This window comes from Epinephelus moara, chromosome 13 (genome assembly GCF_006386435.1).
Source record: "Epinephelus moara isolate mb chromosome 13, YSFRI_EMoa_1.0, whole genome shotgun sequence".
Taxonomy (NCBI): Eukaryota; Metazoa; Chordata; class Actinopteri; order Perciformes; family Serranidae; genus Epinephelus; species Epinephelus moara.
The window spans coordinates 17,153,332-17,178,753 of record NC_065518.1 but is presented as its reverse complement, the minus strand read 5'-3'; the positions used below and the strand labels follow the sequence as shown (position 1 = coordinate 17,178,753).

Below are 25,422 nucleotides of genomic sequence, written 5' to 3'. Positions count from 1 at the left end.
AACAACCATGAGGGCAGTTGGCATAGCGCCATTATGAAACCCTTGGACAGTCCCATGTAGGGCCCATTTTCCTGCTCATTTACCACCCACATGGGGCCCACATACAAATGTTGGCTGGGTTTTGAAGCAGTGACAAACCAAAGAAAGTTTCTGACTGAAAAGGTGCAGTCTAAAGCCATAGCGTATTACATCTACTCTTTGAAATTTATTTTTTTTGTACAGTTCCCTCCATATTAATATTTATACACTGAAAACAAAAAAGAATGAAACAAATATAAGCATATTACATATACCCAAAACTCCCAAACAAAAACATACACCACTAGTGTTCATACCTCAGTTTTATATGTTGATCGTGTTATTTTAAGAGATATATATTTTTAAATCTACTATTTATTAGACACATTTTCATTTCCTTTTCAAAACCATTCCACAAATTAACTATTAATTAACTAGAAGTTCATGTTAGTTAATACTGACTCACTCGAAGTTGGAACAATGCCAGGATACAGTTTGGAAACATCTTCTATTTTACTTTATACAAAAACTGTGCTGTTTTAAGGTCCACCAAACCTCTAAATTTGAGAGGATGTGAGTTTATAAATGATTTTTTGATTGGTTCATTATAATCAGCTCTGTTTCTGATTCCTATACCTCTCTCCTGTTGCATACAAATTCCATTTGTGACAGGTTTGTATGTAATGAGCAAGGAAAAATTATGTTGTTCAGCAGTGGCGTGCACAGACTTTTTGAAGGGCAGGGGTGTAAAGAAAAAAAAGGGCACATACAGCGCGTTCTCGCCACTGAGGAGAGTGTTTTCGAGGACATGTTTGTATGAAAATATATAGCTATATAATGGCACATTATATAGCCTTAAAACAGACTAACTAGACAGACTAGTACCCCCCTGTGCACACCACTGTTGTTCAGTGTTATCAAGCACCTTACAAAACAATAAACCAGCAGAATAAAGCTGAATCACAGTATACAGAGATGGTAAATAGGACAGCAAAAACATTGTTTTATTTTCGCTTTCATTTTTCATCAAATTACAGTAATCAAAATCCAAAAAGACCTTTACAAATACAGGATAGCTGTGCGCATACAAATCAACGCTGTTACATAAATACACCGAGTTTGCACCATTTCCTTAATACAGACACAAAAACACAAACAAAAACACAAGGTTTGAAATACACCATCATAGGACTACAAAGGTACAATTACATACATATACTGTGGTCAATTATCATTTCCATAATGTGTATGTGTGCGTGTGTGTGTGTGTTTAATGTTCAGTAAGAGTGTATATATGTTTGTGTGTTATTGTCCGTGTCTCATCTGGGGCCGAGTTTTAAAGGGGCCTTGGGAGATGAGAGGTTCTTCTTGCCGTTGTGGTGCTTCCCTTTCAGGTTTTGTTTTGGTGCCGTTTTCAAGTAAAAATGAAGCTGTCGGGGTAAAAATGAAGAACAAGGTGTAAGTGATGAAGGCAGAGCACATTTCCAGCGTAAAAGAACACAATGGCACACAAAATATGAATCACAAGGTGAGTCTGGGTCTCTGAGAGCATATTTAGAGCACTTACTACTTGCTTTTTCAACTGAAAATAAGGTAAATTGGTTGGTAAAACTGTGACTCAGCTATAAGCTTCCTGTCATATGCACCCTTATCAGCCCTGTTCATACACACAGAAACACACCTGTATGGCCTCAGCTGGTCCCACTGTGACAGTGCTAGTGGAGGGAACGTAACCTGGAGCAGATGTTGTAACAGTGTAGGTGCCTGGTAACAGAAGTCGGAAGTAGTCGCCATCCACTCCTGGAGAAACACACATGAGAAAAGATGAGAGGTGGAAACAACCAACTCATTTATTTTAGTTCATGCAGTGGCAGAAGAAAAAGTATTCAGATCCTTAAGTTATGTTCGGTAGTACCACATTGTAAAAGTACTCAAAAAGTATTGAAATTGTCCTCAAGTAAAAGTACTTAAGATCAGCAACATTTATTTTAAGCAAGACTATGCAACTTTGGAAAGTAGAAATAACACAGTTCTCCTCCTAGGGACGAAAAGTAACAGTAGCCAATATTAGCTTACTAAGGGGCATGCTCCACTGTGGAAACTTATCCCCATTTACAGCAGCTATATGCACTACTTTACAAGAAATTTGAGATAATAGAATGCCTAAATATCCATACATCATTTGGGAAAAACATGATAGTTACCAAGGGGGAAAAAATCATCCTGTAGAGTCTACATCAGTGATACTCAAATTTGCAACCTTAGGGCCAAATCTGGGCCATGAGAGGGTGCCAGGTGGCCTGCCGATCATTTCCTAGTTCGCAGTGAAAATAAACTGATTCATAGTGGTAAGTTTTTGGTACTTTGAATTCAAATTAGTTACTAGTGTGCATTAAAAAAAATAAAATAAAGCATTACAATAGAACTTGTTTAGGGTATGAATTTGACGTAAACAGCATTGCTCATTAAGTTTCTTTAGAAAATAGCACAGTAGGATAAACAACATGGGCATATGTTATCATCTGATAACAAGATATTCTAAAACCTATAAGATTCAGGGCCTTTGAGAAAACATTTGGGGCCCCAGATGACATCCTCTGCTCCTCCTCTGGTGAGTTGTTCAATTTACATGCATCAGACTTGACAAGTTCATTACAAGTTCTAAAATCTTAAGATGTAACTAAAGCTGTCAGATAAAAAATGCCTTTAAAAACAGTAAGATACTTCTACTTTAAATGCAGTCGAGTATAAACTAGTGTAAAATTATAATACTCAAGTAAATTACAAGTGCCTCAGAGCTGAACCTAAGTACAGTTCTCAGGTTAATGTAAATACAGTGCATATACATAGTTCGCATTATTTTCAAAGTGCATTTCCACCATTGACCACTAGATGGCGACTTGCTACTTTCCAGTGTCCGTCCTGACAGCACTATTCTGACACATCACTGGCCAGGACATTAACAGATCATTTACCACATGTCCCACACACTCACATACTTATTCAACACTGCAGTTAAGAAGTAAACATATTTAACCGACACCCCTCCAGCCCCTCCTCACCACTGGTCACATCATGATTGACGCCAGCCACTGAAATCTCAGCGTTGCCGATGGGGTTGTTGTTTTCATCATACACCATTCCTTTTATCCCATGATGCACCTGAAACACACAAGGTATTCTGTTTAGTTGGATTGTGTTGTGCTTGAGCTTATGCCACCGAAAATATAATAACATAAAATATGTGCTAATACAGGTATGTGTGACCATAGATATCTTTGTGAACATGTCATATGAGGTCATAAACTACACTTCTGATACAACTTTTCCAAAACTTAAGCCCTTATTAAACTTCCTGGCCCCTGTGGTCTGCATACAGTAAAACAAAACCAGAACAGTATCTGCGGGCCCTTTCAGCTCAGTCTGTTTAATCAGTGCTGCAGAAAAAGTTTTCCATATCCAAGCCCTCCCTCGTGGCTTAGGAAACACTATTAGTGGCAATGGATGACTGTATTTTATCTCAGCACTCTGACAACCTTGGATAAAGGGTAATTTGTTCTCAAACCAAGGCCTCTTTTCATACTTGATGAAGGGTAAAAGTCAGATTACTTGTATTACACTGAATTTCAGGCAGCTTATTTTAAGGCACTTGATCCAGGGAGTCCCAGCCAATATTTACAAGAATCCAGAGGATTGGGCTCAGGACTCTTGGTAGATGGGTTTTGTGTGTGACTGTACTGTGTGTCTTGTGTTTGTGTGCACTGAGCTGTAAGTGACCAGTAATTTGTCAGATAGTGAGAGCGTGTATGTTGAGGCTGCATGATATGAGGAATATATACAATATGGAGTGATGTTGTTTAAAAATCACAATGATATTACTTGTAATGATTAAACATATATCAATGTGCACGTTTCTGCCAAGTGTTTTTCATGCAAGCTGACATTGTAATGACGATTAAAAAAATGAATTATTGTGTAGCCCTAGTAAATGTGTGTTCCAACAATGATGACCACATAGGTTGTTTGTTCCTACCCTCTGAATACAACCCACAGGAGCATTTCCCACATAAGCGCCCCTACTGATGGATGACAGAACACCTTGTAAATGACAGTTAATGGACGTAGTTTTAAACATGTGGTTAATGTAAGTGGTTACCTCCGAGGCTGATAAATGAAGCCAATACGGAAGTGCCAAGAACTGCAGTTCACCTAATGGACACTTGTTAAAATGTCTGACTTTACAGCAGAAATTAACATTTTTACAGCCTGGTACAAAAAGCAGTTTTGGTCTTTCACTAATTACAATATTCATGACAGCTGTACAGGGGTGAATAAAGTTACGCATATTTAAGGGATGCGCCACTTGAATGACAGGCTGACCATAACCGGTAAGGGTTATGGTCATGGTTTGGCTTAAAATAGGTACATTTGTTACTAAGGTAACGTCATGTGACACATCTCGTCATGCAACTTAAATGATATGACATATAACGTTATGTTCTTGAAATAACACATTGACTTTAGGTTTCACATGGGACACAAACACCTGTTTCCTGGATGAAAGTCCTGTGTTAGTTTGATCCATCCAGTTATGCTGACTTTGTCTGCCTTTATAGGTCAGTGGTTTCCAACTGGTGGGTCGCGGGTCCATTCTGAACGGACTGCAAGTGACTCGTGAACATGTTAAGTTTGTAACCACACTTAATTTTGAAGTACAGTGAATTTCTGGCTCATAGCTTTTATTTTGAAGTGCCATTTCCTGCTGTAGACTAAATGACTAATGGACAGCTATTTAACAGAGACAGCAAACTAGCTCGACAACATGGCCAAAAGCAAGTATGATGCTCAATATATTAAACCGTGTGGACCTTGAACTAATGACCAGTTGGGAACCGCTGTTATAGGCTGTTTCATTGCTATTCTTGTCATGGCAGCAGCTTTGGTCCCTGTTTTATTTCCTGTCAGCTACCAAGGAAGTTTCCTTGTCAGCTGCTGCATTAACAAACAATACACAATGAAATACACTTGGACCCATTTAGAATGTTGTCAAGTTTGAAACAGGCTGTACTGGGATGGTTGACTTGCTCCAGTAATAATTACAATGGCCACTAGAGGTCGTTGCCTGAAAAGAAACATGATTATGGTTTGTAATTTCTGCTTGTAAAAACAACCTATACAGTCATATTCGGGAAGGAGGACAGTGTTGTGTGTTCTGACCTGTTCAAGGTATGATACCAGAGCTTCACGGTTGCCAAGCCATTCCCTAGGTAGTGCCGATGCTGGAGGAAACTTGTCACAGCTCAGCTCCAGGGTGATCTCAAAACAGTTGGTGTACAGGTAGTTGAAGTCTTGCATGCCTGAAACGCACAGAAACAGACTCTTTACTTTAGACCTCAAGGGAAGATGCACTTTTTTATTTTCCAGCATTGAGTTGTTTGCACGGGGCCTTAGTTCACCCCTTAAAGGAGCTGTTCAAGTTTGTAAGGAGTTGATTTCATTCATCATTTCAGTCCATCTAAAAGCCACTGTTACATATTTTCGGTCATTGGAGCCTTACTACATTTTTTCACATAGTCAAAGCTGATTTTTCCAAACCACTGCATTTTGTTGTTTTTGACAGATCTTTAACACAGACTAATATTAGGCCAACAGCAGAGTGGCTTTTTGAAAACTTCAATCCTCTAAGTCTCTGCAACTACAGCACTACTTTTCCTCGAAGCTTAAGGCATGATGAGGCCAGGAATCGGGAGGTAAGGTTCAAATCTAACCTCATAGACCATGACATAACACTTGGAGTGAAAGGAGTTGCTAAAATAAACATAACATGCTCCTACGAAATGCGACTGTGGGCGTTTTCATCCAATTCAAAAGCTTGCATGACTCAACCTAAAAAGCTCAACACATTCCAAAGAATAATCCCGACCAGTCCAGACCAGGATTTACAGATCAAAGACGCGGGTCTTGTTATTGTAGCAGTTATAGATTAACTGAACTGAAATTGAATACATGCCCAGACATTTTGACGAACCTGGTGTACTGTAACTTCCAGGCATTCTAGCAAAACATTTCTCATAAAATAATCGAGGGGGGACACGGACTTTAATGTGCCTGCCAGTGCCGGAGCTAGTATAACTCCTAATGGCCTGTAGGTGGCCAATGCCAGTAAATAATATTGTATTAAAACAAGACCTAATGACAGATCCACTAAGCACTCTGGCTACTATCATGACACACAAAAATGCAAAAATAAAACCTCAAATATTCACGGTTTTTATTTTCTAGGAGCAGTTGGAGAACAGTAAATCCGACATGGTTGACTGCTGACAGGACACACTGGATGACACTAGACTAAAAATATAACACACTGCAAGTGTAAATTTAAATCTGCTCCAGTGTAGCACATTTGGTTTGGCTGGTTTTAGCACTTGTATAATAGTAAAATTAGGCTGATAAAAATACAAATATGTGTAAAAGTCACGTACATGTGTTTATGTGCTTCCATGTGAAACCAATTATGGGTGTTATACGCCAATTGCTTTTTTATTTTTCAATTTTTCTGCAGTCAGAAGTACAGAAAATTATAGTCCAACAGCACGGAGGAGGCAGAGACATGTTAAAAAAGGATGGATGATGTTAAAATGTTTTCAGTGATATATCTGAAATTTAATCAAGACAGGCTGCAGCAGTTGTGGATCAAAGTCAAGATTTTCTCCCATTTGCAGACTGCTAAGGGAGTCAGGGACTGTATGAAAATTATTGGGGTGGAAAGGGCAGCTAAACCTTATGGTTCACGTTATACAAAAGCAAGTCCCTCCCTAGCTTTATTAAAAATTCCAATGTGTGTTTCCCTCAACTTACAAAAAATAGCAACACGGCCAGTATTTCAAAATGATGTAACAGTTTTAAATTTCTACTTTTTTTTTTATAATATACTTGGTGCATAAAAGGCTTTCTCCCTCAGTGCATAAATAAGCAAATGTAAGACGATCTATCATGTAAACTTAATATGTGGCTTAATATGTAAACAGAGCAACCAATTTTCACATTACAAACAATTGACCTATCCAAAGTCTCGCCCCCTTTAGTTAATGTTGCTAGGTCACACAAGCTTGACTAACGTGGTTCTGTTAAGTTGACAGCAAGGACTGCAGTATGCAATGAAAAGATATATTCACAATTTTAACTTTATCAACAAATCAAAATGACATGAATTGAGGCAAAGTCACTCCTGTCTCAATGGAAAAAGGGAGAAGCAACACAGAGACCTAGGATGAAAGACTGTGAGTTAACATTGCTCCTGCACTGCTAGGTATGTGTCCTCTTTTCCCCTTTCCCCCCTCTGGGGATCAGTAAAGTACTTTATCTATGTATTTTTTTTTTTTAACTAAGTACAGACCATAGTGCCAAATAGTCTCTCTTTACTGTAGAAGGTTACTTTGGGGCAGCATGTAGCCTTGCAGAGATAACATAAAGGAATGTTAGCCTTGAGCTTTTGGCTAACGATAATTCATGTCAGCTTAAAAATATGTAAGCAACCACCCTATCAGTCATTTTTCAGAAGTCTTTAACGTTATTTTAACCACAGAAATAAGAAGGTGGCAACCCCAGCTGATGTTAGGCTAGCTCCTCTTGAAGTAAGTACGCGTTAGCTAGCTAGTTAGCCAACGTTTTGCTAACATTAGCTAACCTAAGCTGTGACTATGCACAAAGTAATATGTCTGTAAAGATTGTGAAAGACCCCAGCCATTGCTTTTAACAATCTTTAAAATGTAGTTTTCTTTTTGACATACCTGAGTCTAACACATAGCATAGCCAAAGCGGCTTTCACAGCTCACTTAGCTAAGTGAGCTGTTAGCCCGGGGCTACAGGAACTGTTAGCTAGGGACAAAGGAACTGTCAGACTGGGGCTAAAGGAACTGTCAGACTGGGGACAAAGGAACTGTCAGACTGGGGCTAAAGGAACTGTTAGCCTGGGGACAAAGGAACTGTTAGCTGGGGTTAAAGAAATTGTTAGCCTGGGGTTAAAGGAACTGTCAGACTGGGGCTAAAGGAACTGTCAGACTGGGGCTAAAGGAACTGTTAGCCTGGGGACAAAGGAACTGTTATGCTGGGGACAAAGGAACTGTCAGACTGGGGTTAAAGAAACTGTTAGCCTGGGGCAAAAGGAACTGTTAGCATGGGGCTAAAAAGCTTTTGCACTGGCACAATCCTGCCAAAAGTCTAGTGCAGGGCTTGCTGGCTCTCCTGTGGACAAGGGTTAACCTTGAGTTTATGGGGTTATTTCCTGAAAACCAAACAAACACAGGGGTAAAAGTTGCCAGAGTTAAACAAAGCTAATACAGCTAATGGAATTTACATCACATTTTTGTTGTCTATTTGCACAACTTTGATGTGTCATCAGTACGCATGTTCTTTATGCGCATGTTGTAATTGTGGTAGGTATTACTAACCAACACTGGATGAAGCAAGCAAGTTAGCTAACTTGTCAACATCAGTATGTCCAGACCTGACTTTTCTTTCTTTTTTTTGTCTTTCCTTCCTCTGCTGTTCTTTCTTTTTTTGATGTTTCAGCACTGGTCTTGCATAAAGCCCAACTAATGGCAGCCTTTGTATGACAGGGAGGGGGAAAGTTCACAGAAATTCAGGTCTGTGGCAACATGGTAAACCTAGAATTGCGAAACTCTCTGGATTGAAAATATTCTTGTCTTGCTATTGAATGGTGTGGCAACACTGTGGTTAAGGTCTGGTTAGGTGTAAGCACAAAAAGCACTTGGTTAGGGTTAGGGAAAATGAATAGTTTTGGTTCAAATAATCCTGTAAAATGCTGAACATATTGCAAATCTGGGGTTACCATCTAGACATGAATGAGGTTCTGACTGGTTCCAAGCGTGCTCAACTGTTATTGGGGCACAGAGCTAAAAAGGACGGGACTTAAGAGGGGTCTTTTATGGCAAATGTTGGATTGTGTGTCCCGAACGTACCAGTCACCAGCCACACTGTGTTTAAACCATTAACTACTTTTTAAACAGTTATTACCACTATCAGGGACAAAATGATGTGGACATAAAAAATGAAGTGAGGTGACATAAAGTGGCTGTGCACTTCCAAGAAATCAGTCTACTCTTCTTTCAGTAGACTACCCTCCCTTTACCCGCTAATAACTTTCATACAATCCCTAAGGTTGTTGTTGGCATGTGTCATTTACAAATGTGGGCAGTTAAGCTGACGGGTCAGTGGGAGTGCAGCTGTTGGTGTAGAGAGGGGTGAAGAGGTTAAAGGCAAAAGGAGAGCATGGAGGCCTTGGAAAGAGTCAGAGAGTTCATGACGACACCGGGAAAGCTTGCCTTGTGAGCCACTCAAGGCATGTCATTCATGCTGAAGTCTATGCCAGCGCCTGCCATCATTCATGCAGGTGGCCTTGGCTTTCTTTGGAAGGGGAATAATAATGGATGCTCTCCAACACATTGGAATTTTGCACAAAGAACAATCTGTTAGTAGGTGGAGGCTGTGAGTCACTATTGTCCTTTATGGTGCTGGTAGGTAAATTCAGACTGTTCTTTCCCATGGGTAGTCTTGACCTGCCTTCACCTGCTGTTTGTTGAGCTTCTACTGTTTTTAAAACTCTTGTTTTATCTGTTGCTTTCTCTTCAGGACCAGATGTTTTGCTTACCTTTGGACAGAGAGTACCAGCTGGCCCCGTTAGTGATTCCCTCATCGAAGAAGTCCCCACAGTTCCAACCCTTGTGCATCCAGCTGTGTGCGTACGAGTAGGTCCTCGCCAACTGTTATCACGCACAAACGCACATGTGCCCAATCATTCACGTTTTCGTACACAAACACACATGCACAACAGGCAGTGATGAGATCAGATGCGTACAACATCTGGAAAGAATTTTTAATCTGCAGCGCACCTTTCTGAAGATTTTGTCATCCGGAGTGGCGGCGTATGTTGTCCTCCCTCGAATGCGAGGGTCTCTCGACTTGTCGAAGGGGTAATTGGCTACCACGGCTCCTCCATGGAGGTTAGCTGACAGGACAAAATTGTAGTTTTGCATCCATTTTATGACCGCCAAAGTTTCTGGTTCAACCTGTGGAGGACATACATAAATATAACTTTTAAGGCTTATGTATTTACAGGGCAATTTGCATGACATATGGACATACATACAAAGACAAACTGACTGAAGCTACTTATTTCATTGTAGTACAGTATCGAAAATCTTGGGGTGACATACCAAAACCAAAAGCCATGACTGAATTTCTGGGATTTCATTTTGCTGTTGAAGTGTATAGGCTAGTTGAAAACAACATGAAAGTTAAGGAATTGCATACAGATATACTCTGTTTCTTATTTTGTAGTTAACATTCCTAATTACCTAATATGCACTGACGAATCCCAGTACAGTTGACATTTTAAGTACCACAACAATCCTGTTTTGATGTGTTATGTATCAGCATGTTTGTTCTACAAAAAGGCTGGTTGTCCTTTTCCTTCCAAAACACATACAGCTTTAATTTGAAGGAGTACATTTACTGGGAACAAGTCCTCTGAACTTTAGGAGAGAGTCATAGTTACCCTAGAACCCATTTTCAGTGAGATATCTTGAGGTGAGAGTTCAAAGGACCCCTTTGACGAAGGCAATGCCAATTGTGTCCTTGTCAAAATTTAACCTAAATTTGGAGTGTTATGTGACCCATTTTCCAGCAAGCTATGCCAACATGGTTGGTGCCACTAGATGCCTTAGGTTGTCTAGTTTCACAAGACACCAACACCTTTGCTTCCTTTAGCTTAAAAAATTAGTGTGCTACAGCCTCGTGAGGACAGTAATGCCAGCTGCCAATTATTTTCGCCATGCTTGCCCTGATACGATAAACACTGGCACATAAACACCGGCAGATTTGTGAAACATAGTCCAACTATACTCCATACATTCATTCGCATCCTAAAATTTAATGGTCCAATGCCCTCTTGGTGCCTGCCAGACCTACTGCATATTGTCTTGTTACTGATACATTTTCACTTCATCCCAGACATTTTCATAACCAACACCAGTGGACTGAAGAACATCTGGTTTTCTTTTCACCCAGAACCACTGGCTTCTCTGCTTGGCTGGTTATCTGGACAAATTCTAGTTTTCTCTGCTTTACCATATGCAAATATTTTCACCATGATTCTGTTTTTGTGTCTGGAATTCAGTAGAAAGACAATTTCACAAGACGATGCAAAATTAAAGCTGCCAGGACAGAAACACAACCGTTACTCCGTCTCTCATGCAATGCTTCAGACATATTAAACCTTTAAATTCCACTTCATGCTGCCATTTATTTTCTCTGTCAGCGCTAACTATCCTCACACGCTCCCAGTCATATATCATGCAGGGAGACAAGGAGTAATGCCTCTCCTTGAATGAGGTATGTGGGACAATAAACACAGTCTGGTTCAGCTGAAGAATTATCAGGGTGATCAGGGACGCCTGGCCTTGAAGTAGGACTTCTGTTTTGAGGACTGACAGGTGTTTATTGTCTGTGGATCTTTATATACACTGTGTTTGAAGTCAGAGCCACCACCAGGGTGTAGGGTTACACATGAAGGACATGCTCACGCACTGACAATCATATCCTAGTGTTACAAAACTTAGATAACTGAACAGATGGGGTGCCATGCCGTCTTAATAATGAATGTACAGGAATCCACATATTCTAGATATCTCATTGGTTCATCGACAGACAGGGTCAGATTTCACACTGTATGAGGGATGTCCTCTTACAGGAACAAAAATAGTCCAATGTGTAGGTCACCTGGAGGCTCCTGAGTTATTGCAGCTGATAAAAAAATTTGTCTAGATATCTTTTCCAACTTTGCCCTGTCTGAATTTGCATCATTTTGTGAAACAGTCTCTCTCGCCTGTATGAAGCATCATCAGTTGGCTAATTAAAATGTAGCATGGCTGAGCCTGCAGGCGAGCACAGGAGGCTTGTGGCTTCATGCAGCCTGTGAGGATGTAATCCCGACCGGCATGAATGAAGTATCTGTAACAGTGGCACAGTTACTCTTTTGTGTTTGCCGTTCAGGAGGCAGTCATGTGGGTAGACAGCCAGCTCGCGACTGGGAGGACCAGTGTTTTAGTTTTCTCAACACATTGGCAGCCCAGGAACTAGTAAATAGGAAAAAGATGAATAAATGGCTGTCCTTGGCTTGGGAACACAAATACTTCATTGATTTGTAATATAAAAAAAACAAATTATCATAATAAGACATTTAAAAAATCGGCTGCATTTTATTTTACAGTGAGCCGTACTTTGTATCAAATCAGACGAAAACTAGAAATAATTTGTTCTTTATTAAACAGGTAACAGCTTGCTAGCTCACCGGGTAGAGTGACCTTTTCTGTCTATCTATAGTGGTCTTACCACTAAAGGCAAAACTGCCCCAAAAATAAAATCGAAAGGACAAACACAGTAACACCCTAACTAGGCACAGTACACCTAAATGACGCTGTAATTAAAGCAGGGGTAGGCAGTTTACTTGGCCGTCATTGGGCAAAAATCCTGTGAGACTTTGGCCAATCACAGGTCTTTTCAGAGAGAGGGCATTCAGCTGTTCTACAAATGCAGATGTGTGCACTGTTCCCTTCATTCAGAGCTCAGTTCAATGGCAGGAAGTCCTGCAGAAAAAGTTGCTTTACCAGCATTGGTAGCAGCTGTCTACACTGCAAAGCAACTCAAACAAGCAAGACTGACTTTTCAAAAAGAGAGTCTGACAAACAAAATAAAATGTGTCAAAATTGACGAAGCATTTCAAAGATGGAGAGAAAATCTGCTAATCAAATTTTAAAGCGCATAGCTGTGGCTTCAACTTAACAGCTAGACAAATCAAATCAACAACTCAGTTCAAATCACAGTGTCAACAACAGCCTCGGCACAAGAACGAAGATTAAGGCAACGGAAGTCCATGTCAGGTGGGAGGGGTGGTGGATGGGTCCAACAAACATTGACTTTCAGCCAGGAGAGTGGTGTTCAGGTCCCATAAGATTATAAAGCCAAATCCTGTTCTTTTTTCCTAAAGCCAACCAGGTGCTTTTGTTACCTAAATCCAACCACATGCGTCAATTTGTGGTTTTGTATCAAAGTAATGCGTTTATTTTGAAAGACACTGCATATAAACAGTAAATTTCCCCTGAAAACAGAAATGTATTTTGAAGAAAGACAATGCATGTAAGAGGCAGAACTTGACACGCCAACAACAGGACGTCAACAACCATCTAGATACTTTGCACATCGTATCTAGATGAGGGAAAGTCCATGACCAAGCAACAATACTGTATGTGACCAGGTTGTAGTGAGAATGTGTTGGAGCTGAACCCCAAGTTAGCGGCTGTTAGTTAGCAGTAGCAACACAAATCCAGCTGATGCAAACCCCAGCGCCAGGGAACTGAACAGCCCTGACTCCACACCGGATCAGCAAACTTTTTGTTGCTACCTTAACACAGCCAACTGTGACACCCGACACTGGGGGTTGCACTGGCCAAATTCGAGCTGCCACAGCTGCCAACCAAAGGTCCATCTCCAGAGCTCCCCACAGTGGTGGGGAGTGAGGCGGAAGGACCACAGAAAGAGAGAGTGGAGGAAGGAGAGGCTGAGCAAATGAGCAGCGCACAACCCTGATTCCGCGTACCCTAGCTTTAAAAACCATATAATGCTGTAGTAGACCCAAACTATACTATACTTAGACACTTTAATGCCAAATTATACTTAGAAACAAAGTAGGAGATCATCATACACAATTAAACACCATTTTACAAGATCATAGACTAATTAGAAATAAAATACAATACCATATCAGATCCAAAATATGTAACAGTTAGACTTTATCCAACCTTTATACTACCAAATTATGCTGCAGCTAATTAGACACCACATTTCAATGAATGCTACCAGCATGGGCTCATATAGCTTAATTAGACAACACAGGCTGTAATAAAATAAATTTAACGGAATTATAATAGTCCGGCAAATCACTGAGAGCTCAGACAACAATACAGTATTTGGCCTTTATTTACTATAGTTTCACTTACTAACAGGGTCAGTTGTTGCTCATTTGAAGAAAATTCTTCAGTAAACAAAATGAAACTGATTAACTACAGCATAATTTGATAGAAAGTATGTCTTATTAGAGAACTGTAAAATAAAGTGTGACATAAAAATCTTTGTCAGACCTTTTGTTCTTCATACTACATGTATCTGTGAATGTTATAAATCCCTCCAGGTAAAGTTATAACATCACAATATTGTTTTTACCCCTATACACTACCATCTAAAATAAGGCCACACTCATATATGTGTAATCTGGTCAACAGTGTGATGGAAACAAACACTGTAATATATATTTGACTACATTTGACTTTGAATACTTAGAGGGATGTTTTATTGCATTTTCAGAGACATTAAATTATCCAGCCGTAATACTACCCAGTGGTTTCAAGCAGAAGGGACCGGAGAGCCAAATTAGAGTAAAAACATTGGGGAAGTTAACCTTGAAAACAGAAGCCCTCTAAGTGTCTGTTGGAGATAAGACGCCTGCAGACGAGACATCCCCAAGGACCTGACCTTAATACTTAAAATGTACTTTACAGCCGACTATTAGCAATAGTTTGACAGCACACACTCTCACCCTCCCCTTCTGTCTACATTTTACACTGCAGTGATCTGAAATAACAAGTGCACAGTGAAATACAGTAAAGTCACCCAGAACAAAACTGTGCCTCTACTACAGATAATCCTGCAATACTGAACAACTTTTTTGTAATGACACTGTGTATCCCCCCCCCCGGTGTTATTCTCAGTGAAGGGCAAGTGTCTGTTTCTTATATTTTTTATAACTAATCGACAGGACATGCAGTTGCATGTGCAGTACCTGGCTGTTCACAGAGTTTAGCGTGTTTCTGCAGTGTTATAAATATTTCAGTGAAGTTGATTATTGGGTTTCAATAGTGCCATAGAAAGAAAAATACCCACCAGGGCTTTAACAGTTGTTCACTACCCACTGGAAAAGAGCACAGGGGGTGAAACAGTGGCGCCCACAGAACTTTTTCCTAGGGGTGGCCAGATGATGCCACTAAAAATCTTTGGGTGGAAGACCAAAACCAAAAGCCATAATTGAATTTCAGGAATTTGCTGTTGCAGATGTTGTAGTATACGGGCTAGTTGAAGTAAACATGAAAGTTAAGGAATTGAGTACTTTGGTTTCTTGTTTTACAGTTAAAATGATGTATTATTATCTGATCTTTACATTGTACCTCAAATAGGCTGGTTGTCCTTTTCTTTAAAAAGACAAATACAGCTTTAGTTTGAAGGAATAGATTGATTCTCAAGCCCATGGGAGTCTTATGGGTGCCTTTAGCACCCATTTTCATTCAGATATCTTGAGGTGAGAGTTTAAGGGACCCCTGTGAAAATGGCCATGCCAGTTAAGCCCATATCAGACCAAAGATTCTTGATGAGATGAGTTAAACCTGCAACTACTCACAATGCCCCTTTCTGCAACGTTCTAAAAACCTGCCAGTTCACACCAATGCAACTAGATGAGATGGTGTATCATCTCTATGCAACAACTCTCTGTACTTCCACTCTGATTTCCAGCTTTTCAGACTTATTGTGTGGCTGAATATACAGTAATTTGTAGCTACTTAAAATATGAATGAGGATCGTGATAGTGAGATACTGGCTACAGCTGCATTTGTAGTAGTGATGAAATGGCGAAAAACACAAACAAAACGAGCATTAGATGGACTGTATGTGTGTTGGGGGGGGCATAAGCATATACAGCAAGCAGCAGAAGCGACCCACCGTCCGACACCGGCACACCATGAGGATGGAAAACAGAGGGCTCGGCAGGGACGGAGCACCTGGTGCAGCAGCAGGTGTACACGTCGTCTGCGTCATTTTGACTTGACCAGCGAACTTCACAACAAGTCGACTGGCTGTAGAAACAGGTGATGTAATCTACGTTCTAAAACCAGCCACTGGCGATGTGACCAGATGAGTTGCAGGTGACACCATCAGCCAGCTTGAGTCGAGCTCAGACTGGCCAGTTCACACCACTGCAACTTTTCTCTGCAACGTTCTAAAACGATTTCATCTCGTTGTGAATCTTTGATCTGAACTGGGCTTTATTCCCTCACTAAAATTGTGCCTAACTGCTGAAATGGACTTGGAATGGTATCAATGGATACATTAGGTTGGCTAGTTAATTGACAAGCCACAGCCTTTTAAAGACAGTAAGAACAGCCTCCAGTTTATTTTGCCGGGGGGACCCATTGCAGGGTGGCAGCAATGGTATCAGAGGGACCGTGGCCCCCTGTCGCCCCCCGTGAGGGCGCCACTGGGTAAAAGTGTTTACTTTTTAAAGAGAGACTTGGCACTGAGCTGATGATTTTGAAATCACAGGTTTGTGGAGAGTCACGTAGTATCTGGAGGTAACAGGTACCAGTTACACTCTGAGACTGCAGAGTAGGTTGGTTCAAATTCTCATGGTGGTGACGGAATGACAAAAATGTTTAGCTGAAGCTTAAAGTCTTCATATACAGTACCTATATCACATCAAGTTTTATGATTCCAAGAGCGAGGGAGCTTTACAGGGCGTCTGTATGCCAACTTTATTTATTTGTCTTTCAAAGCTTATTCTGAGATTGGAATGTATCTCCTGCGCTCCAAAAAATTCACCAAACAAGCAGATCTCAAAATATTCAGAGGTTGTAAGGGTGGATCTGAAAGGATATTTTCAGTGACGCTTTTGTTGCGCTTTGTCATCTGAGTTGGAACGAGCAAGGCTTCCATTTTGCCAGCATGTTTCATATATCAAAGACAAAGGAGAGCAGCCTCCGTCTGACCCAGATGAAGAAAAGCACAGTTTATATGAGGAGATATAGGTTTTACAGTAAGATAAGCAAACACACCCATCCAAATGGTCCAGGCTGTAGAGGCACACACATGAAACAGACGGCCTACGGAGCGATTCACTGGGTCCACTTGCTGTTTGAATTTAGGGGCCCCTTTCTTTTTATTTAGGAAAAGCTCAGCTGGCAGCGGAATCTCATCCAATACAAATCTCATGAATTCGTTTATGTCAACAAAGTTAAAGCCAAGATAACTCAGCTATGTTACAGTTGCTCATTATTCAACTCCGTATTCAAACACTGGAAACACACTCGCATGAGAAATGTACTCATCCATCTTCCTCACTCCCACGCAAGCACTTACATGTATTTGCACATATATGCACAGACACAGATTAATGGATGTTCCCTGTTTATCCAGTAGCACTGACCTGTTGCTCCCAGTTATCCGGCAGTGGCAGGTGGTGGTTTCGTCCGTTGGTCTTCTCGTAGTAGTACATGAGTGCGTTCAGGTCTGGAAAGTTACGGTTGAGATCGTAATCTCTGGCGTTTCCTCGACCCACCAGGTAGCCATTGAACTCTGGACCCTGTTGACCCACAGACAGAATATTGAGTTCCTCAAACCTTGTTTTTTGCTCCCAGGAGAGTCATTAAACTATGACACTTTAAAACATAGCTTCTTGGATTTTAAGACGCACTTTGTCAAAATATGAATTCATATTGCTTGGAAGCAGCGAAGGAAAACTGGTGTGCATCTTCCACAAAGTGCACAGGCATTCTTCAGTGTCACATCAGTAAATCTGATCTCCAACAGGCCTTTTTATTTTACTGGATGTAACATTTAATTCACAATGAGTTCCTTGTTTTCCTTATCCAAACTCAAATCCTTCCCAAAAAAGGATGTCAAGACCACATAAACGAGACAATTCCCAGAAATTCTGAGTCCTGTAATACTGCAGGGCAGACACAAATCTGAAGCTTCTTTATTATACTTATACACAAATCCAAGGAAGTACCCAAGGTAAACAAGTCGCCATTACTGCAGTGACTTCTCCCTACAGTACACAAGCATTTGAATCAAAGCTGTCATAAGAAGTGTATAATTTTCCACAATGATGTCTAGGAGTTCAGGAAGAACCTTTTTAGTTTTTGGCTGCCCTAACGGTAGTGGCATACTTTAACTTTGGAAAAAAACTGGTGGTGAAACAAGTAATGTCATCTAAGTTTACACTACTTAGCTAGCTCACGTTAGCAGGCTACTGTCCAGGGGCTGCGGTGGACCCGCAGAATGAATTAACTTGGTCAGTGAACTGTGGCAATACTGTGAGAGACAATATTAGTTGCTAACAAAGGGAAACTTGACCGAAAAGTAAACATTGTTCAGTTGGCATCACAAACAGAACACATTTACTAACCAACCAGTGACTCAGCCGAATGCATTGTGGTTGCTCTTGTATTGACGACGGCTGTTCAACAAACGCAAACAGAACATGTAGGTGTCCTTGTAAAAGCCTTAATTTTTACTTTAATCAATCTGCGCTTATTTATTACGGCAATTACTACGAGCAACCACAGACGCATTTGGAAAGTCACCAGTTAACCACTATGTTTAATAGGAGTGATTTTTTTTTAACCATGGAAAATGTAACTGTTATTTGGCAGTACATAATGTCTACCTTTCATGCCAAAGTTTGTCACCAATTAATTGAGTTAACTTAGAAAGTCAACAAACTTTGCTGCTGTCACTGTCGGCAGGAAGCAGCAGGAAGCAGCAGGAAACAGCAGGTACTGCAACTTGCGGCTTCACATGATAGTGTAACACACAAAACTGTTAGATTTGTCTATACTTGGGACTCACAAGTTTGGCGTTTGTGCTGTTGAGTAAAAAGTCTCAACGACTACTATTTGGATAGCAATGAAATTTGTTATAGATATTCATGTTCCCCATAGGTTGAATCCGAATGACTTTGGTGATCCCTCAACTTTTCCTATAGCGCCATCATCAGGACAAAATTTTGACTTGTTTGACTAAACTAATGACATTCCATTAGCCGCCACTGCTAATGCTAATTAGCATGCAAAAATGCTAGATTAAGAAAGTGAACAAGGTAATGCCTGCTAGATATTAGCTTGTTTGCATTGTCATCGTGAGCATGTTGGCGTGTTGGCATTACCATTTAGTGTACAGCCTCATAGAGCCTCCAGCATGGCTGTAGTGTTTGTTTTATTATACTCAGGACTCAGAGTGCCTTGGAACGTTTTTGTCCTTCTTGCCTCTTCCTCTGTGACTCCAAATAGGACATTTCATCATTAAGTGTCACTTTCAAAATCCATTTGTCTTAACTGACTGAGGCAAATATTCTCTTTATAGCTTTTTCTTTTCTTGACATCTGGAGCAAATCCAAACAATGATTTATTCCAAAGTAGGGAGGCTCTCGTTAGATTTGCACAGTATTTCCATGCAGGCGTCAACAGGACTTTCTGACTTGCTCTAAGACAATTAAAAGAACAGACTGAACTCTGTATGGAACCACCCAAAGGAGCTGTATATGACATTGAGAACATTAATGTAACAACAAACAACTATTTGATATGTAAAGATATAGTTGAGTAATGGCATCCTGAGCAGAGAATGATGTCACGCTTCCTCTCTGTGTGGGTTGTAATCCAAGATTCTCTGGTCTTTGTTGTGGTGGACGGTGTGACAGTGCGTGCATGTAAATGCATGGAGGTCACTGCGGTGGTTACTGCTGACAATGGCATTGTTGCGATGTGTAAAGCCCAGCTTATGGTTCCCCCAGAGGTTAACACCACCAGCTCAGCCTCATCCATGTTGAGAACTATGTGCAGACCAAGCGGCAACCACCGAGGCTGAGAAATTAAGCAAATGTGGAAGTGCCAAAAACTGCAGTTCTTTGAATGGCCACAGGAGGCTGGCTCCAGAGGCCAGTAAATCCCCATAGACCCCTTGTTAAATGCCCAACTTTACAGCAGAGAGAAACATGTCTACAGTGTGGTACAAAAATGGTTTCTTTAGCCACTTCCCCCCTTTATGACAACTGTACGGGGGAGATTTTTTAAAGTGCTCACCTGTTTACGTTTTATTAAAGCTTAAAGTTACGCATAAATAAGGGCGAGGCCACTTGAGTGACAGGCTGTTTGCCAATAGTGTCTTCGGCTTCTCAGTCATATCCGCCCTTTGCTCCTCCACAGCTCCAGCCTCTCACCCAAATATGGTCTCTTCTGGCTCCAAAAAAACCAAGATGATAATGGCCGAAATGCCAAACTCGTCCACAAACCAATGGGTGAGTAGCTCCGTCCATTATTTTTACAGTGCGTGGTGCAAAAACATCCCCGCTCAGACTCTGAATCATAGATATGCTCTGAATGTCGCATACAGCTCCTTTAAGTCTTACATTTCATGATGCCATGGGCATGAAGCAGTATTTCTGTTGCTCACTTGGTACCGAAAATCAATTCTATGCCATCTAGGATGCTGGGAAATGAAGCAGCCTTCCCATTGTTGCCAGATGCTGCTGCATCCAAACATCTGTTGATGCAACAAATTACAGTGCTTTGTGCGTGTGTCGTCTGAGTGGCTGAGGGACCGTCATGTGCAACTGGCCTCCTCAGGACATATAATCATCCTCAAAGAGATTGTTGGTGAGATTGTGTTTGTGTTAAAAGGGGTGTGCATGACTGTCTGTTGTTTCACGGCCCATATAATTACCCCCACGGTAGAAAGGCAGGGGCTCTCTCCAGGAGCTGATAGATGGGGTTATTACAGACATCAGCAAACAGAGGAGGATTTAATGAAATAAAAACTGTTGTTGGCTCTCGGTCGCTTGTCTTAAATGGATATACACAGGCACGAACATAACTTTAGATATGTGTTATCAGATGGAGTCAGACATGTGTTGTGCTGTGATTTAACTTGCAGGTGTTTAGTTTTCCTCAGGGACCTTAACATTTCGAACATTTCCACTGGCAAGAGCACAATCAAGGAAAAATGTGGAAACTTTTTCTCCACAAGTGGCAAATGATTGCTGAAGAAAAACAGCCAAAGGCGCCCCAGTGGGAGCTTTTTCCCTGGTTTTCTTTTGGCACGTGGAAGCCTGGGGCTCACATGTATGTCAGGGTGTACATTACCTGTCTGGCAGCCACCTCGTAGCCATCGGGGTTCATGGAGGGCAGGATGTGGATGCGCGTGTCGTGAATCAGCCTCATGATCCGCTGGTTTCCGGCCCGATACTCCTCGCACAGAAACTGGGAGAACTTAATGAGCAGTTCACGGCCGAGCACTTCGTTGCCGTGCATGTTGCCCACGTACTTGAACTCCGGCTCCACTGGGGAGGAAGTAGAGAGGTAGAGGAGGGGGCATGAGGTCAAAAAGCCATACAGAGCTGCCAAGCGTGACATTTGAAATGACTGCCTGAGCATGCACATACATACTACATACACATACATGAGCACATTTACTACATGAAAGTAAAGTAGACTCAATAGGTGGGCTGTTTTTTTCATGTTACAATTTCAGCCTATGGATTTTTTATGAGTCTCCACAGTCGTATCTTGTGTTTCTATATGGGTTTACATTTGAATCCATCACCACATAATCTGATCAAACCGCAGCTATTTTACAACAGCTACACTAGCCATAGATGGCAGAATAATAGCAGATTCAATTTCCTTCTTTATTATTCTATGCATTTGTTTTCCTTTTCAAAATCAGGCACCTACATTACTCCCAAAGCAACTTGACCACCAGTGGTTCTGTCGGAGATTCTTGCATGTTTGGTCACACACAAGCAAAACTAACACCAGCGAATATTTGCCACCCGTTCCCTTCCATCAGTAGCAAATAAAACTTTCGCTCTCCGTTGCAAAGCAAATACAATCCCTGGTGCCTCCTTCAAAAAGCCTATGGGATTTTTCCATTGGATTTTGGATTATTGCAGAAAATAAGCTCTGTGGCAAACTAAAGTTTATGATACTTATACATTTTGTTCAGCAAGACAAACTTCACAAATGAACACGAATTTCATGATTTTTGAAGTGTAAATGCAATCGCCAGGAGTAAAAAGCTAATGTTAGGCTATAAACAAACTACGCTACGGTCACATGACTCAATGTCGCGACTACAGCAAGACTGTAATGTCATGTTCAGCGTGTCACTTGTTAGCAACCGCCATTTTTCAGACTGATAAAGGCTTCAAAATTCACAAACATGGAATTTACTGTTTTATTTTATGTTGCAGAACAAAGCATGAAAGTCTCTTAAGCTTGTGTTAACCACAGACCTCATTTTAAGCGTCTAACCAAAAACCGTTGACTTTGAGTAGAGGGAACTGGTAGTGCAAAAATGCTAACCCAGTTCAAGGTTTTGGATGCATTTCTGGACCACTCAATTTGCATCTTTGCATCCGATGGAGTTCAACTTTGGTGAACTTGTACCAGTGAAGTCGCAGCCTCAACCAGTACCAAAGAAATAGGCAATGACATTGACATTTGATTGTTGCAGTGTTTAACCAGCTGATAATATATGATATTGGCCATGAAAATACAAACTGCCCCTCATGAGAGATGGTTCCTGGCTGGCAGTGAGTCAGGAGACAGGCATGGAATGTCAGAAAATGGAAAATGTACCAATAACGTTGAATTTTGCGGTGTATATATTAGCAAGTTGTTGGCTAGTAAGCTAGGTAGGCACTGCCTACATTCAGCAGGAATATCGCCTCGGCAGGTGATGGTCTCATATGAGACCGTGTCCATATGCTAATAGCGGCTAATGTAGCCTTGAGCCGCTAGTCTCAAGCAGCGCTAAAGAGCGAGCGGCAAAGGTCTACTAAGGTAATTTCTTTTTAACTCCACTTGTCCAGATTTTTCATATTTAAAGTTGTAGTTTTCGACCTCAAGTGACACCCCTTGTAGCAATTTATCAGACTTCTTTGGAGCCACATAAAGCTGTATACAACCGTTTGTTCGTATATGCAGTAGTACTCCCCAAGACCTTTAAACGGTCTCTGATGTGCAGTTGCCCTTTAGCTAACATTAGCCACCATGTGCTACATATCATACTAGACCAAATCACGCTGTAAATCTTATTGCTAATGAATTTAACTTTTCATTTGAAAGCATTAGATTATTCTAAACATACATAGTCTCACTTAAAACTAATAACTAACCTTAATGTCTTTACATTAATTTCTTGATAACGTAGTTCTCGAGGTTCTGACCAAGGTGAGCTGTGGGGAGTGAGTCTGATTACAGCTGATTTAATTATTTGGATAAGATCATCTGGCACTCCTATTCCTACTGATTGGGTGAACCACCTATCCAAACAGTCTCCCTCTCTGTGTAGGGTTCCCTCTTCCCAGGGGTCCCTTCATTAATCACCGCTGCAGTGTTGATAGAACTAAAGGACCCCCAAACACTGCAGCTAGACAGAGCTACTGCTGAACACTCTGCTTAAAATAATGTCACCTTAGGATAGAATAGAATATCTTTATTATCATTGTACATGTACAACGAATAAAATACAACCTCCTCAGTGCAAAGTAAAAAGAGCTTATAAAAACAAACTATATAGTAAAAAGTAAATTAAAACAGTCATAAAGTCACACTTAAAACACACGCAGCATACAGCCTATTAAAGCTGTTTTTAACCCGTTTGTCCTTGTTGCCCTAACGATATGATTTTACACTAAAAGCACTGCATTGTTTTATTAGTTTGCACCTCAGTTGTTCATGATAGGAGGTAAGTGTAGGTTTTTGGGGCGTGGGGCATTGTGACCGATACTTCCAAATTTATGAACACCCTTCACTAATTGCTTCAGGCATCCAAATGGCAGCTTGGGCGCTGCAATTCACCTCCTTTTCTTTAGCGCGGGGCCAACTGGCCTCAGGTTCAGAAAACACTGTTGGCTCTAGTGTGCAGCTCTAAAACACACACATACATACACACACACACATGCTCATGCTCAGCAGCATGTGAAAGACGTGAACTTCCGAAAGGGTACAGGGGGGTTGACCCAGACAAGCCCTGAGGTCACTCCCCTCCATGAAGTGCACGGTTCCTGTTTTTCACCCGCGGTCAACTTGCAACAGAACAGGCGCACATCCTTCTATTCTACTGAAGGAAACCCCTACGTGTGCAAATGCAGAAAAAAAATTGCAAGCTCAGTCGCAGGCCAAGAAAGCATTCCCTGCAGTTGTCAAGTTTTTTTTTTTTTTTTTTGGAGTGGAAAAATCTTCAAAACCACTCACAAGAGTGTGACCCTTTGGCCTGTTTCCCACACAAACATCAGCTATGAAGAGGTTATGGTTTTCAATTTGCATCTGACATGCTAAATAAACACCTGGAGAGCTGTTTCAGTGGTTAAGAGAGGAGGGGGGGAAATAAGCAAAGTCGCAAGATCGGGTTCAGGGTTAAAGGCTTGTTGACTCAAAGTGAAATTCTGTGTCATCTGCTCAGCTTTGAATAACACCCCACATTCTGTCAGTGGTTGGATGGCAGAAATTGGAAATGAATTACAGATGTTCACTCGGTTCTTTCACTTTTGCCTTTTCTCTTTCACTTTGAGTTTTCCACAGATTAGCGCCACCCATTAATCCACACAGCAGTCCAGCACTGAAATCAGAAGCTTGCATTGAATCTACTGGGGGGAATAAAAAAAACAAAAGCCCCCCCACAGACTGCTCAGTCTCCTGCCAGCTATGCTCTCACTCCCCACAGCAAGAAGTGCAAAACAAATGAGCAGCCAAAGACAGGGCCTGTGCATTTGACGTCCATTATCATTATAAATCAAATTGCTGCACCCCCAAAACATTGTATCATGTTTGTTTATCAGCTTCAAGTGTTGCTTAGCAGCATTTGAAAGAAGTTGAAGCTCGCTCTCATGTAGAAACCATAACTCATGTACACTGAGTTTCACATTTTCATTAAGACTGAAAACTACATTAACTGTTACTATGAAAAATTCCCAAATGTGCCCGGCCTTCATCAAAACATGCTTGACCTTGCTGTAACATCCTCACTGGGCTGTCAGACAGTGAATCAGGAGTTACTCACATGCCTCATGGATGCCTGGGTTATCACTGAACTCCATCACGTAGAGGTGGCGCCCCTCCACGCTGCGCCCGATGCTGTAGATGCGAGTGATGTAGGGGCATTCGCTCTGCACTGCAAACAGGGCTCGCACCATGTCCTCGTAGCGGTGATGCTGGAACTCTGAGCCGCACACCCGGAGCCCCATCAGCCCCAACAGGAGCGCAGCCACCCAGGCTAGAGTCCACCCCTGCTGCATGGTCCCTCAGCCCGAGTTGTGCAGCACAGGAGTAGAGGAGAGGAGAGGAGGCTTGGGACTTCCTGCAACTATGCAAAACTCTTTCAGATGTATATTTGCCTCCTCACACACCAAACATGCTGCCTACTCCCTCGCTTGCTCTTTTCCCTTTCTTGTCCTCTTCTTTCTCCTGCTCTCCCCTCTCCCCTCTCCCTGCCTCCTCC

At 41.3% G+C, this 25,422-nt stretch overlaps 1 protein-coding gene across 1 annotated transcript; it reads right to left on the bottom strand.

The window, feature by feature from the left end:
- Positions 1–1,001: 1,001 nt before the first annotated feature.
- cpn1 (carboxypeptidase N, polypeptide 1) lies at positions 1,002–25,422 on the bottom strand. Its single transcript, XM_050060569.1, has 9 exons — positions 24,985–25,422; positions 21,063–21,259; positions 17,345–17,500; positions 9,930–10,106; positions 9,689–9,800; positions 5,236–5,375; positions 3,081–3,180; positions 1,700–1,818; positions 1,002–1,448 (listed from the first exon to the last, which is right to left on the bottom strand). Exons 1-9 carry the CDS (start codon positions 25,217–25,219, stop codon positions 1,338–1,340), a joined length of 1,347 nt encoding a protein of 448 aa, XP_049916526.1. The 5' UTR covers positions 25,220–25,422; the 3' UTR covers positions 1,002–1,337.